The sequence below is a fragment of the Carcharodon carcharias genome, chromosome 12 (assembly GCF_017639515.1).
Source record: "Carcharodon carcharias isolate sCarCar2 chromosome 12, sCarCar2.pri, whole genome shotgun sequence".
In the NCBI taxonomy this organism is placed as follows: domain Eukaryota; kingdom Metazoa; phylum Chordata; class Chondrichthyes; order Lamniformes; family Lamnidae; genus Carcharodon; species Carcharodon carcharias.
The window spans coordinates 15,759,259-15,779,135 of NC_054478.1; the positions used below are offsets into that span (position 1 = coordinate 15,759,259).

General features: G+C 45.3%; 1 protein-coding gene across 3 annotated transcripts in view; it reads left to right on the forward strand.

Moving 5' to 3' along the window:
* LOC121284848 (tensin) overlaps positions 1 to 19,877 on the forward strand; it is a 738,828-nt gene that overhangs the window by 409,782 nt on the left and 309,169 nt on the right. The window contains exon 1 of one of the 3 annotated variants that reach the window (XM_041200652.1): positions 19,359 to 19,430. The exons of the other annotated variants lie outside the window; for them this stretch is intronic. Coding sequence (XP_041056586.1) covers positions 19,389 to 19,430 — 42 coding nt within the window. The 5' untranslated portion in view covers positions 19,359 to 19,388. Of the gene's footprint in view, positions 1 to 19,358; positions 19,431 to 19,877 lie in introns of those variants that run through there. 3 annotated transcript variants of the gene reach the window in all.

Here is a 19,877-nt window from a genome sequence, read left to right on the forward strand (position 1 = left end):
AAGGTGGTGGTAAGCTGCCTTCTTGAACCGCTGCAGTCCTGTGATGTAGGTACACCCACAGTGCTGTTAGGAAGGGAGTTCCAGGATTTTGATCCAGTGACAGTGAAGGAACAGCGATATATTTCCAAGTCAGGATGGTGAGTGACTTGGAGGGGAACTTCCAGGTGGTGGTATTCCCATGTATCCTCCTAGGTGGTGGAGGTGTTACAATCCTTGGCCAGACCCTGAGATGTGGGGAGAGGTTCGGTTAGGGACCTGTAATGTTTTGTTTAAAGTAGATAAAGGTTGAGATTCAAGACACCAACTTTTGGAATAAAGCCACAAGATTCCATGGGTTTTGAACAAACAAAACCAAAATTTACTATGCAAGTTTAGAAAGATAAAACAATTCACAATGTGTATCTTATACTCTAACATTCAAGGTAATTTTGAGGTACATGTGGATTAACAGACAAACTGTGGTCAGACGCACCACATTACAGAGTAAATGACAGCTGCAACCAAAAACAGGTTTTGTAAATTTCTTAAGCAATCACCCAGACATTAGCCCCACTGTGAGTCAGCCAATTCCACTGAAACATTGTCTTTCTCACGAGGGTTTCCAATCTCCATCTTCGAAGCTCCTGCCTTGGAATTCTCTCCAAATGTCTCTCCCACTTGGATGACTTTAACAATGGCCGTCCTTGCAGAGTTTCAATTTCGCCTTCCGAGATCCTCCCTGGATTCCCAAGTGAGTAAACACTAGCTCACAAGCACACTTGCAGACCTTTGGCCATGCCAAGCAGAACACCACCACTCCAGAGGACCTTTGCCCCAATGGCCCACAGTACGAAGCCACACTGCTAACTGCAGCTCTTTCATTAATTCGGAGCCTATATCTTGGCTCCCTTCTTTTACGTAACAGGATCTATTCTTGTCCCTGTGCCTGTGACACTTCTTGGCTAGCAGACTACCTCAAACTGACTCCCTGAAGAAGAGTTGTTCAATGGCTCTTGGATTGGGTTAATCTATCAAAATACTCCCAGAGGGTCCCATCCTTTTTCCTAGGCAGGAACCAGCATTAGAACATCCTGTACCTTTAAAGGTTACAATGTCCAGATTGCAAATTTTACACTCAGGAACATGCAGATCAATGGCTTTCATAACAGAAGTCGTGGGTTTGGAAGGTGCTGTTGAAGGAATGTTGGTGAGTTGTTGCAGTGCATCCTGTAGATGGTACACATTGGTGGAGGGACTGAATGTTTGTGGATGTGGTGCCAATCAAGCAGGCTGCTTTGTCCTGGATGGTGTTAAGCTTCTTGAGTGTTGTTGGAGCTGCAGCAGGCCCAGATCCAGGCAAGTGGGGAGTACTCCATCACACTTCTGACTTGTGCCGTGTAGCTGGTGGACAGGCTTTGGGGAGCCAGGAGGTGAGTTACTCGTCATAGAATTCTCGGCCCCTGACCTGCTCTTGTATCCATAGTATTTATATGGTTGGTCCAGTTAGATTTCTGGTCAATGATAACCCCAGGATGTTGATAGTCAGGAATTCAGCAAAGGTAATGCTGAATGTCAAAGGGACACCGTTAGATTCTCTCTTGATGGAGATGATCATTGCCTGGCACTTGTGGTGTGAATGTTACTTCTGCTGCTGAAACTTTCATCCACGCTTTTGTCACCTGCAGATTCGACTGTTCCATCGCTCTCCTGGACGACCTCCCACCTTGCACTCCCCTAAACCTCAGCTCCTCCAAAGCTCTACTGCCTACGTTAACTCGCACCAGGTCCCATTCATCCTTGACTCCTGTGCTCACTGGCCTATATTGTCACCCAGTCCAGTGATGCCTGAATTTAAAATTTCTCGACCTTGTTTTCAAATGCCCCCATTCCTCTCCCTCGAATCTCCAGCCCTTCCAAAATTGATGTGTTTCTCCCACACATCCCCCAATTTTAATAGCTCTTCTTTAGGTGGGTGTGCCTTCAGCTGGCCACACACTAAACTCTGAAATTTCACCTCAAAAACCTCTCCCTTTCTCTACCTCCCTTAAGGCACATCTACAACCAATCTACACTCTTGATTGATTCTTGCTGGCTTATTTTTTTATTCATTCACAGGATGTGGGCATCACTGGGTAGGCATTTATTGCCCATCCTGAATTGCCCTCACTCTAGGGGCATTTATTTAAGAGTCAACCACATTATTGTGGATCTGGAGTCACATGAAGGCCAGACCAGACCAGGGAAGGTGGTCTGATGGGTTTTTACAACAATTGACAATGATTCATGGTCATCATTAGACTTTTAATTACAGACTTTTATTGAATTCAAATTCTAGCATCTGCTATGGTGGGGCTTGAGCCCTGAGTTTCTGGATTATTAGTCCAGTGACAATACCACTACACAACCACATTTTTGAAGCAGCTGGGATACTTTACAGTGTTAAAGGCTCTATATAAATGCAAATTATTACTGTTGTTGGTCCATTAGGTCAGCCTTTACACAGGATGGTGCTGACCAAATGTTAGTGGGGATAAGCTTTCTCAGACCTGGCTCTGCATCTTCAGCAGATTTGTAGAAAGAACTTGTATTTGTGTAGTGTGTTTGACAACCACAGGATATCCCAAAGTGTTTGAAACCAGTGAAGCCATTGAGCCTTGGAATCATTTATGACACAGAAGGAGGCCATTCAGCCCATTGAGTCCATGCCAGAGCCTCAAAGAGCAATTCAGTTAGTCCCATGGCCCCCACTTGATCTCCTGCAAGTTTATTTCCTTCAAGTGTCCATCCAATTTCCTTTTGAAATCATTGATTGTTTCCGCTTCTGTGGGCAGTAGGTTTCAGATCATTACCACTCGTGTAAAAAAAGCTCTTCCTCACTGTTACGACCAGGATGGGAGGAATGTGCAGTTGATCTAGCCCTGCTGCTCCATAGGTCGCACCATTAGCTTAAAAGTTTAATTTACTTACCAATGTGGCCAATTGGTTACCTCCACCACTGGCATCCAGAATAAAAGAGACTTTAACTAGGCTTCTTTCAATAGACAACAAACTTATTGGCTTATTATAAAATCCATCTTGTCAAATAGAAAGGCAAAGCATATCAACATCCAGTGTGGAATATGAAATTATACTAAATACTCTTTCAAGATACGATAAGTTTCTCTTTCACACACATATACATGCAGACACACGTGTGTGCACATGCACGCACGTACACACACACGTACACACAAAACAATTAAATAAAAATAGAAATGGATGAATTTTGCCAAAGCTTAAAAGCCACTGGTCCAAAGGCAAAGGATAGATGGTGGAGTTCTTGAAATGGGGTCCGGGCTGTATGGTTGGTCTCTCAGCACTGATCCACGAAACAATCAGTGACTTTGGTACTGCCTTCCAGGCAGACTCATAGGATACTCGAGGATACTCTATTTCAGCATGTAGAGCACTTCAGGAGCAGCTTGTATTCACTTCCAGCTGTGGACTGGCTCTGGGCTGCAAAAAGGCTGCTGTTTTCCTTCTCAAGCAGTTTTTCCTTCACTCCTCAAAACAAAACCAAAATCCAATGTAAAACACAGTCTTCCAAGCATGGCATTTTTTCCAGAGCCATCAAACCTATGTGACTTCCTTTGTTCATATTTTACTCGGGTCAAGAGGTTGACAGTTTTTTTTCAATTGTTTAATTACCCTTTTTTCAAAATGTTGCTTTTTCCAGCAATAGCAGTCAGACTCTTGCCCTCCCTCCAACAGTGCAGCACTCCCTCATTACAGACCCTCTGACATTGCAGCACTCCCTCAGTACTGACCCTCTGACCATGCAGCATTCCCTCAGTATTGCACTGAGAGTGGCATCCTAGATTACATGCTCACACCTGACACCACATGTGAAGTGGATTGTAATCCATACTTCTGGTAAAGTTACACTGGCAGAGCCTGAGAAGATGTGAGGAAATATTTGCCAATATCTAACATTGTTGTTAGTTGTCTCAGTGCAGCCCACCTCACTTTTTTCTTGGTCCTTTATTTGTTTTTAATTAAGGCATTGTCATCTGTTAGGTTATCATGACATAGCTGTAACACGGCTAATTTCAATCGGATAAGTCTATACACTCTTGGTTTTCGCACTGTATCGTCCCACTCCCGGCATGTCCTGCATTTTTAATAATGCATTCCTGGGAAACACGGCGGATCGCTGGTGAGGCGACCTCTGATTTGTCACCTCACCGTCACCTCAGGCCTTCAGTAATCCGGGCTCCATATTTAAAGGGCATCCCTGCACAGGGCTAGCACTCTCTATGGGATTGGAAACTGCTGGAAAATTATGGGTGCCAAAGGGAGGAAACATGCTATCCTCAAATTTAGTGACACCTCCCTCGGGTGCCTACTGGATGCAGTAGAAGTCCTTTACCCCCGCTGTGGACGAAGATCAGCAAGCAAACTCACCCATCCAGCATTGGAAGTGGTGGGTGTGGTGGTCAGCACCAATGCAAAATAGGGCAGCAACGCAGTGCTTAAAGAGGATGAATGATCTCCTCCATTCCACCAGGGTAAGTCATTCTTCTCGTCACTCTCAACTCACACTCACAAACCCATCGTACATCCACAGGAATCTCACTCACTGCCAGTTCAAAGGACACCACCATTCAGTCTCTCACACACACCTTCACTTGGCCTGTGGATCATGTTCTCATCCCGTCAATGGCACCACTCACCACCCACACATGCCAGGCATCCTTCTCATTTGGCCTGGCAGGCACCCTGCTCACAGTCTCTCCATCTGAATTCATGTAGGACAAGCTGGCACACAACAACAGGGAACGGTCATAAGACTGGTGGAGGAATGCCCAACATCAAGGTCCTCACAAACGTTAGGATAGAGTCATCTAGCTGGCCCATGATGATCTGGATCATTCTTGTGCTGACAGTGAGGTTGGTGGTGCTACCAAGTGAGGATCCAGCAGTGCAACATCCATCAGACAACCATGCTGTGAGTGAGCTCCCTTGTTCCGCAGTCCCCTACCATGCACTGATTATCTCTCCTGGCTTTCACAGGCACATCTGGGAAGCAGCCGAGTGGGTCCACGAGCCAGGTCCTCAACTCAATCCCCGAAGACACCTCAGGAGAAGAATATGATGACATCCTAACTGAAGACATGTTATGTCACAGCGCTCACCCACACCCTCCACTAGCACAGAGACCCACACCTCGGTGGGACCTAGCTTTAGAGTAGCCTCGGGATCAGAATCTGGTGAGCACATCGCACTTTCTGATCCACAGCAGGTGGAGGCAGTGACTTCTCAGGTCTCCAACAGTTAGTGGGCTGCTGGAGGCCAGAAGTTTTCTGAGTCTAAGTCAGATGATGAGCCTCTGGTCTCTGTCATACCTCAGTTGCTGGAGCTGCAAAAGCAAACTTGGGAACATCAGGAAGGGATGTCCGCTTCACTCCTCAGATTGCAAGGCACGATGGAGGAGTCCATCCATCATCAAGCTGAGGTGATAGCTCCCGCATGCCAGTGCACTGAGGCCAACACTGGTAGGATGTTGGCTGCCTTGGAGACGTTGGTCCAGGATGTCGCTCCTGCACTGCTGCGGGGGACTGAACTCCATCCCTGGCACCATAGTTGGCCTCCAGTAGTGTGTACACGAGAGGAGTGCGGGCAGCTTGGTCACACTCCAGCTTCCCCTTCCCCTTAAGGAGTCAGCCAGGGGCCCTCAGGCACCCATAGGGAGGAAGATCAGCAGGTGCACAATCTGGGCCCATCCATCCAGGTGACTCTGGGAGTGCCTGGCCCATCCAGATCCCTTCTTCATGTGACCCCAGCAGCTCCAAATCCACAGGCTTTGGAGGGTGCCACTGCCACACAGCAGGATCCTGAAAGCAGGCCGGGGCCCTCCAGGTCTCGGCCCTCCAGAGGATGCCAACAAGGTCATCACAGACAGGGTGTGGCAGTCAGCAGGCTGCCTCCACCTCTGCTGTGCATGTTGGGTGAGCATCAAGACGTAGTGGCAGGGTTGTGGAAGGTGAAGAAGGTGTAGTTACACAGCCTGGGCATGTGTGTTAACCACTTGTATGTAATGTTCACTATTGTAAATATGCTCCCAACAATGTCTCCCTGGCTTTGGATCCTTGTTCTTGTGAGCAGTGTTCATGTCACTCAGATGTGAAACCTTGGCTCCTGCACAGGATAAAGGCAGGTGTTTCAGTCCAGGGCCTCTTCCCTGTGCTCTGTGCAGTCTTCAGACCAAAGTGATGGTCCAGACTCACATTTGCTGGATGCATTAGTGATGCCTGTACCTCAGCGGTGCTGGTCATTGCTGCCAGAATGTCATGGGCAGGCGTCACAGAGTTCCGTCATTCTTTCTGTGTGCTCTCAGCACCTTTGAGGTGGGGCTGGCACCCATCTTTTCATCTGAAATTGGTGATGCTGTGCTCCTGAAGGGGGTCAGGTGCTGAAGGCGGACAAAGGATCAGGTGCATTTAAAGTTTCATGGCTGCATCTTCATGATATGACCCTGATCACGGAGTGCAAATGAGCTGCCCTCGGCCAAATAGGAATCAGGCATTCACAGAGGCTATGGACTGTCCTCACTGCATGTGGTCATCATCCTCCTGGAATCTAGCGACCATTGTGCCTCCGCTGTGCCTCCATGCCATGAGCCTAAGCAATGAAGGTATGTGCACCGCCATCAGCCACACAGGAGTCAAACGTTCACAGATGCAAGGTGAGGATATCAGGTCTGTCCTCACTGCATCTTGTCATCAACCTCCATGAATCTTGCAGCTTTGGAGGGCCTCCCAAACACCTGCCTCATCTGGCCAGTGTGAGCACCTCATTGCCAGCATCCTCGCCTTCAAAGACCTCATCATCATCATGCCCTTTGATGTCCTCTTCACCAGAGGAGACATACAGTTCCTCCATCTCCTCCTCAGCCAGGTCTTCCGACCGTGGCAGCGCCAGGTTGTGGAGAGCGCAGCAAGCTACGATGATGCGCAACCCTCTCTGGGAACTGTATGGCAGTGCTCCACTGGACCTGTCGAGGCACCGGAACCTCATTTTCAAGATGTCTATCGTTTACTCCACCAAAGTTCAGGTCGCGACATGAGCCTCGCTTTACTGTATCTGCTGCAGTCTGAAGCTGCCGCACAGGCGTCGTCAGCCATGTCCTCTGCGGGTAACCCTTGTCCCCGAGCAGCCTCTCTGGATCCTGGAAGTTGTCAGGGATCTGAGACCTGCTAAAGATGTAGGAGTCAAGGACACTCCCTGGGAATCATGCGCAGGGTGCATTGTTGTAGTTGCTCACCAACTAAACATTGTGAATAGAAGCCCTTGCGGATGACACAATTGACTTCTTGTTGCCGTGGAGACCCAGGTGCTATGTGAGTGCAGTCAATGTCCGTGCACCAGTGGAAACCCTGAGATCTGCGCAAATCCCTGTGCTCTTGTTTGCTGGCTTTCCTGATCCCTGGCGAAATGCACAAAATCCTGTGCATTTGTGAAGGTGGCACCTGTCTCCCCCTGGATCCACATGTGGGTGGAGGCTTGCAAGATCCTGCACAGGTCACCTGTGGAGCCCTAGAAGGAGCCACTGGCATAAAAATTGAGCACCACGGTCATTTTCATCAGCCACTGGCAGTGGATGCCCTCTGAGTCCCAGTGCACCAAATCCTGCAGCAGGTGGCTAATGTGACTGACCAGTTCCCCAGACATGCGCAGCCTTTGGCTACACTGGTCGTCAGTCATCTGCAACAATGACAAGCAACATCTATAGACCCTGGGCCTAGTAATGCACCTACAAGCGACAGCTCACAGTGGTCCTTAGCTGCATGTGCAGCAGGCCTTGCCGCCCCTTCATCTTGAGGGAGGTGCTCCTCCCTTTGCCAAGCTGGGGGTTTCCACCGATCTCCTCTTCTTCTCTGCTCCCTGTAAACCATGAGGCATACCACGAGATCACCAAGCTCCATGATCCTGATGTTCTCCTCCTGCAGGATAAAAGAGAGAGATGTGTGGGTTAGCTTAGGTGACTAAGAACCTATCTTGGTTAAGTCTGAAGGCCCCTTCACGCTTGCAGGAGAGTGCTGGCCACCACTTTGATGGCCAGTGTGTAGTGCGCTCATTGGCAGTCCGAAACCCCACCCATCTCTGCCCTACTCCACTTGACTGTATGGCGACAGCTTCAGCCACTTGGCTGCATGCTGTGCTGTCAGCTCAGATGCAACAATCTCCTAACCTGTACTGCAAGGTTGCGCTGTTAGCTTGAACCATACTGGTCCAAACATTAATAAAAACATTGTAAGGGGCTGTGAGCATGTCCACCAGTGACTAAGCCATGGCCACCCTTAGCAAGGGGATTGTACACCTTGCCCAGTCGGGGCAGAGCATGCAAACTTAAGAGTGCACCAACAGTTAAGGCCGGAGAAAATAAAAAGACAGATAAAGGCTCTGTGTTTGAACGCAGCATTCATAACAAAATGGATGAATTGTTAGCACAGATGGAAATAAATATGTATGACCCGATAGCCATTACAGAGAAATGATTGCAGGGTGACCAAGGACGGGACCTGAAAATTGAAGGGTATTTGACATTTCAAAAAGACAGAAGCTAGGAAAAGGTTGTGGGGTAGCTCTGTTAATTAAGAATGCAATTAGTACAGCAGTAAGAGGTGAACTTGGATTGAAAGAGCAAGATGGAGAATCAGTTTGGGTAGAGATAAGAAATAGCAAAGGTAAGAGGTCAATTGTGGGAGTAGCTTATAGGCCCCCCAGCAGCAAGTTACACTGTAGGACAGAGAATACAGGAAGAAATAAATGGGGTGTGCAGCAAAAAGTACTGCAGTAATCATGGGTGACTTTAATCTACATATAGATTGGAAGAATCAGATTGGCAAAGGTAGCCAGGAAAATGAGCTCATAGAGTGTATTTGGAATAGTTTCATAGAGCAGTACATTCTAGAGCCAACCAGGGAACTGGCTATTCTAGACCTGGTAATGAGACAGGATTAATCAATAACCTCATAGTAAAGTAGCCTCAAGGCGACAGCGATCATGACATGATAGAACTTAATGTTCAGTTTGAATGGAGAAGTGTGAATTTAAGACTAGTGTTTTAAACCAGAATAAAGTTAAATTATAAGGGTATGAAAGTGGAGCTAGCTAAATTGAGCTGAGCAACTAGGTTAAAAGTTAGGATGGTAGAGATGCAGTGGCAGACTTTTAAGGAGATATTTAATGATTCTCAGCAAAGACTTATTGAGAAGGACATATCATCCATGGCTGAATATGAAAGTTAAGGATAACTTGCAATGATTACTGGTAGATCAAAAGATTGGTCAAATTTTAAGAACCAGCAAAGAATGACTCAAAAAACATAAAGGGGAAGAAAGAACAATATGAGAGAAAGCTAGTTAGTAATATAAGAACAGATAGTGGAATTTCTACAAGTGTTTAAATAGGGAAGAATAACTAAAGCTAGTATTAAAAACAAAAAACTGCGGATGCTGGAAATCCAAAACAAAAACAGAATTACCTGGAAAAACTCAGCAGGTCTGGCAGCATTGGTGGAGAAGAAAAGAGTTGACGTTTCGAGTCCTCATGACCTTCTCCGCCGATGCTGCCAGACCTGCTGAGTTTTTCCAGGTAATTCTGTTTTTGTTTTTGTAAAGCTAGTATTGGTCCTCTAGAGAGTGAATCTGGGGAATTGATAATGGAGACGCTGTATCTCTTGCCAACACAAGATGGTCGTGCAAGAATGCCAACGATACCTAGAACCAATAACGTAATTTGCAGGAATCCACCCTCAAATCAATGACAGCTTCCTTTCAGCCTGAAATTCATTTGAAAAATAACCGCACTAATTTTCTTTTCTACGTCAACAGCTCTGACATGTTCAATTGGGTGTGGGTTCATCCTGTAGCTTGCTAATGTCACCACCTCCAAGGGTAATTGGAGAGACAGAAGAAGCTGGGATTGTTCTCCTTAGACAAGAGAAGGTTAAGAGGAGATTTAATAGAGATGTTCGTAATCATGAAGGATTTTGATAGAGTAAATAAAGAGAAACTGTTTCCTGTGGCAGGAGGCTTGGTAACCAGAGGAGACAGGTTTAAGGTAATTAGCAAAAGACCCAGGGGAGAGACGAAGTTTTAAACGCAGTGAGTTATTGTGATCTGGAATGTGCTGCCTGAAAAGATGGTGGATGTAGATTCAATGGTAACTTTCAAAAGGGAATTGGATAAATACTTGAATAAAAATAGGTTTACGGGGGCTGTGGGGATTAGAGGAGTGAGTCTAACTGTATAGTTCTTTCAAAGGCCCGGCACAGACATGATGAGCTGAATGGTCTTACACTGTGTGATTCTGTGAAGGATATGATAAGGACCTAAGTACATGAATTACATCTATTAAAGCAGGGCCTAAAGGGCTTAATCTGTTCCTAAAGATTCTTCTGTTTTACATGTACGTGCACCCTGTCAGTGTCCTCTCTCTTTCATGTACCACATTCTCTCCCCAAACCTTTGCATGTCTCACAGTTTGTGTCTGTCTCTCCTTCTTTGTCTATCACTCTCTCACTCTGTTTCCCTCTCGTCCCATCCCTCTCCTCCTTTCTGCCTTTCTTCCCCTCTTCATTTTCCCCTCTTTCTCTACCCCTCTCTCCTCCTCTCTCTCTCTCTCTCTCTCTCTCTCTCTCTCTGTGTTGCAGGTTCCTTGGGCAGATCAGTGAATCAGAAAATCAGACAGTTAGTTGGTTTGAATCCTCATTACATTTACAAATGCCCCTCAATGCTGTGTGCCTTATCAATGTGAGATTGCTCTAACCTCCTGATAATCACCTGGACATGTTTCAGGCTCAACCCCTCAAAACATAAGAGGCCAAGGTGGCAGATACTCCAATAAACACTACGGCTTTCAGCTGTCGGGGGGAGGCATGTAGTAAATACACAAGCCCCTTCAATTATGAGGGAACACACAAGAGTCTGTGAAGGAACATATGGGTGTGTGCATGAGGGTTTGTACGTGAACACACTAGTGTGTGAGGGAAACCATGAGTGTCTGTGGGAGGCAACAAACTGAACTGAGCTTTCCTTTCATTCTTTCATGGGATGTGAGCATCTCTGGCCATCCCTAATTTCCCTTGAGAAAGTGGTGGTGAGCCGCCTTCAACTGTTGCAGTCCATGTGATGTAGATACACCCACATAGCTGTTAGGAAGGGAATTCCAGGATTTTGACCTAGTGACAGTGAAGGAACAGCGATATATTTCCAAGTCAGATGGTGAGTGACTCAGAGGGGGACTTAGCAAGTGGTGGTGTTCCCATGCGTCTGTTGCTTTTGTCCTTCTAGGTGGTAGAGGTCATGGGTTTGGAAGGTGCTGTTGAAGGACCCTTGGTGAATTACTACAGTCCACCTTGTAGCAGGTACCCATGGCTGTCATAGTGTGCTAGTGATCAAGGTAGCGAATGTTTAAGGTGGTGGATGGGGTTCCAATTAAGCAGGCTGCTTTGTCCTGTATGGTGTTGAGTTTCTCGAGTGTTGTTGGAGCTGCACCCATCTAGGCAAGTCTGGAGTGTTCCATCACAGTCCTGACTTGTGTCTTGTAGATGATGGAAAGGCTTTGGGGAGTCAGGAGGTGAATTACTCACCACAATATTTCCAGCCTCTGATCTGCTCTTGTAGCCACAATACTTGGGGATCCAGTTCAGTTTCTGATTAATGGATGTTGATAATGGGGGATTCAGCAATGGTAATGCCACTGGACGTCAAAGGAAGATGTTATATTGTCATATTTTGCGGATGGTCATTACCTGGCATTTGTGTGGCATGAATTTTACTTGCCACTTACCAGCCCCAGCCTGGATGTTGTACAGGTCTTGCTGCATATGGACATGGACAGTTTCAGTTTCTGAGGAGTTATGAATATTACTGAACATTGTGCAAACATCAGCGAACATGCCCACATCTGACCATATGATGGATAGAAGGTCATTGATGAAGCAGCTGAAATGGCTAGGCCTTGGACACTACCCTGAGGAACTCCTGTAGTGATGACTTTGGGCTGAGATGATTAGCTTCCAACTACCATCTTCCTTTGTGCTAGATTTGACCCTAACTCATGGAAACCTTCTTTGGAAGTCCAAATTCAAATCCCACAGCACAGTGTCAGCAAATATAACAAGGGTGAGCTAAATCTTTTAAACTTTCAGGCTACAGCAAGTCCTGAAAAATATTTAAAAATTTCAGAGCCAGGAGCACAGTTTGAAAAAAGCCATCGCTAAAAGCTCAATCCCCGAGTCTGCACCTTAACAAGTTTGAGCTCTCTGCGAAAAAGTTATAAATAATTAAGTGAATACCCTGGGAGAATCGTGACTTTGGAAACCCAGCTAAAGGCAAGCAAAAGCCAGGATTTAATGAAGTTGCGACATTAATATAAATGCTGAGCAAGACAACTCTGCAGGTAGCCATTGTTGAAATTTCTTTTTCAAGCTGAGCGTGATAACAATTGTAGTGGAGCCTGCCAAAGCCAGTAAACATGGAAATCCTTTTGCCTCCAACAGCGACACCATCCTGAAATTCAGAAAGTTCTTAATTAGAACCTATGCTTTTAAAAATTCAACCTACCAGATCAAATTAGACTCATCCAGAGGCTAAACTTAATGGGAGATTTGGTGTCCTTGAGAAGAGAATTTTTGAATTACCAGAATGCATCAGGTTTAAGTAGAAAATCAGAAAAAATCCAGATTAATACCGTTTTTTTACTGGTTTGGTGAACTTGCCAATGATGTAATCCTAATGCAGCGCATTGAAGAATCCTCAGCCAACTTCAATGAAATATTAAAAGCCTTTGATATTTTAATCTTCAAGTTGTGGAGTGCAGAAAACTTAAAAAGAGGGATTGAAAACCCCTAGAAAAGCTACACAAGGGCAAAAGACATTACCCAAGGAAACCACATAAAGGCACCAGAGTGGCAAAGAACTTTCCAAGAGTCCCAAAAATATATATTTTTGGAACCCTGACACATTACCGAACTGCAACAGCAGGTGGCAGTACAGAGTGAGCAGCTGACTGTGAATGAAGGAAAGCTATCTGATGAAGTGCAAAATGCACAAAACCTGCAAAAGGAAAATGAAATAGTTTGGAAAATGATTGCATCAAAGCTGAATTGGAAGATTTGAAACACAAAACTCAAGCTGAGTATATACCTTTGAAGACGCACAATAAACTAAAGACTTCAGTGAACCAAACTTATCAAGATTTGAACAAATACATTTTTGAGGCGTTGTAAAGGAACCAGGAGGAAATGAAACTCTGAATTCCATTGTCAGCAAGTCAAAGTGTGAGTTGGGAAAACCCAAGCAGAAATACACTCATATAACTGAAGAACCAGTTGGCAGAGAAGGCTCAGGAATGTTCTGTATTCCAGGAGGAACTCAGGAGATACAAGAAAGAGACTGCAGAGCTTAGGAAAATGGTTGGGCATTGCAAGAAAACTTGGGAAAACATTACATTTCCAAAGATAAATATAAAGAGATGGAAACTGAGAACCTAGAATAGCAAGAGCAAATAAAACTATACATCAAAGAGCATGAGGAGTCACAGCAACAATTGGCAGGAGTGCAATTACAGAAGGTGAGCTTGAAGGATAGCACAGAGGAATTATGCTCTACTAAAGAAAAACTGACCAGCTTGGAGGACCAACTTTCATGTATGAAAGATGGGTTGTAAAGGGAAAACGAGAACTGCTGAGAATGCTGGAATGCCACTCACAGGAAGTAAAATACTTGAAAAAGGATTTGAAATACTTAAATGACAAACTTGTAGAAGCAAATTCGACAAAGATAGATCTTCAATTTAAAGCTGATGACCTTCAAGCATCAGAAGTCTCTAGTAGGCATCATGAAAAATGCGGGGAACAGGAGAAAGAATTACTGATGCACCAAAACAGTTGCTTTGAAGCACTATTAATAAATAAAACAGATGAACCCCTTGAACTTTGGTTCAATCTGAACAACATGAAGGTTGAAATACACAGTATAGAAGAGTAAATCCAGACTTTGAATGTAGTTAAGAGAAACTTTATGAAACAGACTGGTGATCTAAGGAGTGAATTGGAAGATTCCAAAGAGCAGTCAGTCACCATAAAAGAAAGATTTCGAACAGAACTGAATGCCCAGGTGAAGCTGTCAAACTTATATAAGAGTTCCACAAATAACTCTGAAACAAGACAAATTAACTTACCAAGGTTATTGCTCAGCTGAATGAAAAGATTCATAAGCTCAAAAAGCAACTAGAAAAGAAGAAAGTAATCAAAAATGTGGGTAAGATTGTGAAACAATTGGGAACAAGGGTTCCATTTTTGAAATGTAAACTTCCACATACGTTGTGATGACCCACACGATGACAGAAGAAGCAAAAAAAGTGACAAGGAGACAAGCACAATTTTCATCCACCTCTCAAGAAACAAGCTTGTATAGCAACCATTGATTAGCACAATAGCTGAACCGACCAAATGTAGTTCAACATGAAAGAATGGAAGAAAAGGATGAAGACATACACAGATGCCTCAACAACCTCCAAACCTGCAGGAAGAACAGTAGTGCAAACCAAATATGGAAGGGTTATAAGGCTTGCAGACCACCTGGATCTTTGAATTCAAGGATGTGAAGTGTGGTGATTGGGTAGTGATAATGTAAGATCTAAGGTAAACTTTAATCACTTAAAATACATTGGATAAAGACTTGGAGGTGGTGTAGGAGAAGGGTCTGGCACATATAGGGTTAATGTAAGACTGAGTACAAAACTGCCCACATAGTGAAGTAAGAGGCCACATGACCTGCACCCAGAGTCAGTTGAGTGTTGGATAGAGTGCTGAGTACCAGCAGGCATGGCGACAGCTCTTAGCTTGGACACTTTACTGTATATTTGTAAATAAGTCCAAGTCACTAAAGACTTACAGTTAACCTACATGTCGTGACAAAGACTTCTTCAGACCCAACTCAAACCAACACCCTACAACAATGGTGAACAGCCTTCTTGAACTGCTGCAGTCCATGAGGTGTAGTACACCCACAATGCTGTTAGGGAAGGACTTCCAGGATTGTACTCAAACACAATCTGTAAACTCATGGCTTGCCATATCCCCCACTCTACCATTACCATCAAGCCAGGGGATCAACCCTGGCTCAATGAGGAGTGCACAGGAGAGCACGCCAGGAGCATCAGGCATACCTAGAAATGAGGTGTCAATCTGGTGAAGCTATAACACAGGACTACTTGCATGCCAAAGAACATAAAAAGCAAGTGATAGACAGAGCTAAGTGGTCCCATAAGCAACGAATCAGATCTAAGCTCTGCAGTCCTGCCACATCCAATCGTGAATGGTGGTGGATAATTAAACAACTCAATGGAGGAGGAAGCTCCACAAATACCCCCATCCTCAATGATGGGGGAGTCCAGCACATCAGTGCAAAAGATAAGGCTGAAGCATTTGTTACAATCTTTAGCCAGAAATGCTGAGTGGATGATCCATCTTGACGTCCTCCGGAGATCCCCAGCATCATAGATGCCAGTCTTCAGCCAATTTGATTCACTCCATGTGATATCAAGAAATGGCTAAAGGCACTGGATACTGTAAAGGCTATGGGCCCTGACAATATCCCAGCAATAGTACTTAAGACTTGTGCTACACAGCTTGCGGCACCCCTAGCCAAGCTGTTCCAGCATAGCTACAACACTGGCATCTACCCAACTATGTGGAAAATTGCCCAGATATGCCCTGTACACAAAAAGCAGAACAAATCCAACCCAGCCAATTACCGCCCCATCAGTCTACTCTCCATCATCAGTAAAGTAATGGAAGGGATCATCAACAGTGCTATCAAGTGGCACTTGCTTAGCAATAACCTGTTCACTGATGCCCAGTTTGGGTCCCGCCAGGGCCACTCTCCTGATTTCATTACAGCCTTGGGTCAAACATGGACTTGGGAGCTGAATTCCCAAGGTGAGGCGAGAGTGACTGCCCTTGATATCAAGGCAGCATTTGACCAAGTGTAGCATCAAGGAGCCCTAGCAAAACTGGAGTCAATGGGAATCAAAGGGACTACACTCCGCCAGTTGGAGTCATACTTAGCACAAAGGAAGATGATTGTGGTTGTTGGAGGTCAGTCATCTCAGATCCAGGACATCACTGCAGGAGTTCCTCAGGGTGGTGTCCTCGGCCCAACCATTTCCAGCTGTTTCATCAATGACCTTCCTTCCATCATAAGGTCAGAAGTGGGGATGTTAGCTGATGATTGCACAATGTTCAGCACCATTCACGACTCCTCAGATACTGAAGCAGTCCATGTCCAAATGCAGCAAGAACTGGACAATATCCAGGCTTGGGCTAACAAATGGAAAGTAACATTCGTGCCACACAAGTGTCCAGGCAATGACCATCTCTAACAAGACAGAATCTAACAATCACTCCTTGATGTTCAATGGCATTAGCATCACTGAATCCCCCACTATCAACATTCTGGAGGTTACCGTTGCCCATAAATTGAACTGAACTAGCCATATAAATACTGTGGGTACAAGACCAGGTCAGAGGCTAGGAATCATGCGATGAGTAAATCACCTCCTGACTCCCCAAAGCCTGTCCACCATCTACAAGGCACAAGTCATGAGTGTGATGGAATATTCCCCACTTGCCTGGATGAGTGCAGTTCCCACATCACCCAAGAAGCTTGACATCATCCAGGACAAAGCAGCCCGCTTGTTTGGCACCACATCCAGAAACATTCACTTCCTCCACCACCAGTAGCAGCAGTATGTACCATCTACAAGATGCACTGCAGGAATTCACCAAGGCTCCTTCGACAGCACCTTCCAAACCCATGGCCACTACCATCTAGAAGGACAAGGGTAGCAGATAGATGGAAACACCACCACCTGGAAAAGTTCCCCTCCAAGCCACCCACCATCTTGAGTTGGAAATATATCACCATTCCTTCACTGTCAGTGGTCAAAATCCTGGAACTCCCTTCCCAACACTGTGGGTGTACCTACACCACATGGACTGCAGCAGTTCAAGAAGGCAGCTCACCACCACCTTCTCAAAGACAATGAGTGATGGGTAATAAATGCTGGCCCAGCCAGCGAAGCCCACATTCCGTAAATGAATTTAAAAATCCCGAGCAACATTGAAGAAATGGCAATATAGCTCCAAGTCAGGATGGTGTGTGGCTTGATTGGGAACCCATGCATCTGCTGCCCTTGTCCTTCTAGGACCGCAGGTTTGGAAGTTGCTGTTGACGGAGCAACACTTGGTGTGTTGCTGCAGTGCATCTCGTATATGGTACACACTGCTGGCACTGCGTACCAGTGGTGGAGTAAGTGTGTGCCAATCGAGCGGGCTGCTTTGTCAAGGATGGCATCAAGCTTTTTGACTGTTGTTGGAGCTGCACTCATCCAGACAAGTGGGTTCCATCACACTCATGACTTGTGCCTTGCAGAAGTGGACAGGCTTTGGGTAGTCAGGAGGTGAGTTACTCACCACAGAATTCCCAGCCTTTGACCTGCTCTTGTAGCCACAGTATTTACATGGCTGGTTCAGTTCAGTTTCTGGTCAATGGTAACCCACAGGATGTTGATAGTGGAGGATTCAACGATGGTAATGCCATTGAATGTCAAGGAGAGTTCCTGAGATTCTCTCTTGTTGAAGATGGTCATTGCCTGGCACTTACGTGGTGTGAATGTTACTTGCCTTGGTGGAGGGATCAATAACCAGGGGGTATAGATTTAAGGTATGGAGCAGGAGGTTTAGAGGGGATGTGAGGAAGAATTTTTTTACCCAGAGGGTGGGTGGGAATCTGGAACTCACTGCCTGAAAGGGTGGTAGAGGCAGATACCCTCATAACATTTAAGAAGTATTTGGATGTGCACTTGTGATGCCATGGCATACAAGGCTTTGGGCCTAGTGCTGGAAAATGGGATTACAGTAGTTAGGTACTTGTTTGGCTGGCACAGACTCGATGGACCAAAGGGCCTTTTTCTGTGCTGTAGACTTATATGACTCTATGCCACTTGTCAGCACAAGCCTGGATATTGTCCTGCATTTGGACATGGACTGCTTCAGTATCTGAGGGCTCACGAATGGGGCTGAACATTGTGCAATCATTAGCAAACATCCCCACTTGTGACCTTATGATGGTGGGAAGGTCATTGATGCAACAGCTGAAGATGGTTGGGTCTAGGATATTGGCCTTGTAGAACCCCTGCAGCGATGTTCTGGGACTGAGATAACTGACCTCCAACAACCACAACCATCTTCCTTTGTGCTAGGTATGACTCCAGCCAATGGAGAATTTTCTGCCGATTCCTATTGACTCCAGTTTTGCTAGTGCTGCTTGTGCCACACTCGGTCAAATGCGGCCTTGATGTCAAGGGGACTCATTCTCATCTCTTGGTTTCTGCACTTTTGTCCATGTTTGGACTAAGGCTGTAATGAAGGCAGGAGCTGAGTGAAAACCAAATGAAAACCAAACTTAGCGTCAGTGAACAGGTTATTGCTGAATAAGCGCCGCTTGATAGCACTGTCACTGATCCCTTCCAGCGCTTTGCTGATGATGGAGAGTAGACTGGTGGGCGGTAATTGGCTGGATCGGATTTGTCCTGGTTTTTGCGGACAGAACATACTTGGGCAGTTTTCCACATTGCCAGGTAGATGCCAGTGTTGTAGCCATACTGGAACAGCATACTTGTGCTTGTATATCTGTGTGCGTATCTGTGTCCTGATATTTGCATGCCTGTATTTGTGTGTATTTTTGTGTTTGTGTCTGTATTTATGGATTGTATATGTTTTGTGTGCATCGGTTTCTCTGCCAGTATTTCTATGTTTGGATTTGTGTGCATTTGCCTTTGGGAGTTGTGTGTTTTTGTGATGTATGCGTGGATTGTTTATGTGTGTATTTGTGTATGAGTATGTGTGTTTGTATGTGTATCTTTACGTATGTTTGTGCATGTAAGTTTGTGTACATATGTTGTGTGTATATCTGGGTTTGTGTTTGTGTTTGCATATGTCAAATTGTGTGTGTATTTTAGTGTGCTGATGTTCTGCATGCGTATTTGTGTGCATGTTTTTGTATTTGTCTATGTTTATGGATGTGTGTTTGTGTGTGTGTATTTGTGCATGTGATTCGTGTGTGTGTGTGAATACCTCTATGCTTGCCAATTGCGACAGGAATGCATATGAAGGACATGTTTGCATCAGATTGCGGAAGGAAACACATGTTAAGAGTGCCAGTCCATTCGGGAGGGGTCCGTGGAGCCAGGTTTCCTTTGCACCACCCAGACTTTCGTAGTTTCAGACAGACTGTGTATGTGTGCGTGTGCACAGCAGATGGGAATATTGGCGTTCAGCTGCTACCTGTAAGAGCATGCAGACGCAGTTGAACATTGCTGCACCAGTCGGCTGTCAGGTAATTTATCTTTTCTGTACAAAGTTGTTTTGTTTGCATCTAATTTTTCTAAAGCCTCAGAATATCATAGCAGCAGTTTGCAAGCACTAAGAGATGGAACAGATATCCCCAGATTTGGCCTTGTTCCATCTTTCCTTATTGAACCTTGAATTGATTTTGAAATGGATCTCAGAATTTATCAACTAGTCAAAGTGGAGCATGAAACTACTTCCAGCATTGCAATATTTAATAATCAGTAAGATCTGGCCAGCGCTGACATTATCAGCAATTATTAATTTATTGCTACGTGTTCTCTTCCTTCCCCTCCTTATGCCACTGCCTCTTGCGAAAGCAATAACTGCCCTTCAATCACTCACCCAATGACCCATTCTTCATGTATCCGTGCAGACAGTGAGTGTTGGGAGGCAGTTATCAGTGAAGACATCACAACTATGTCTCATCGTGACT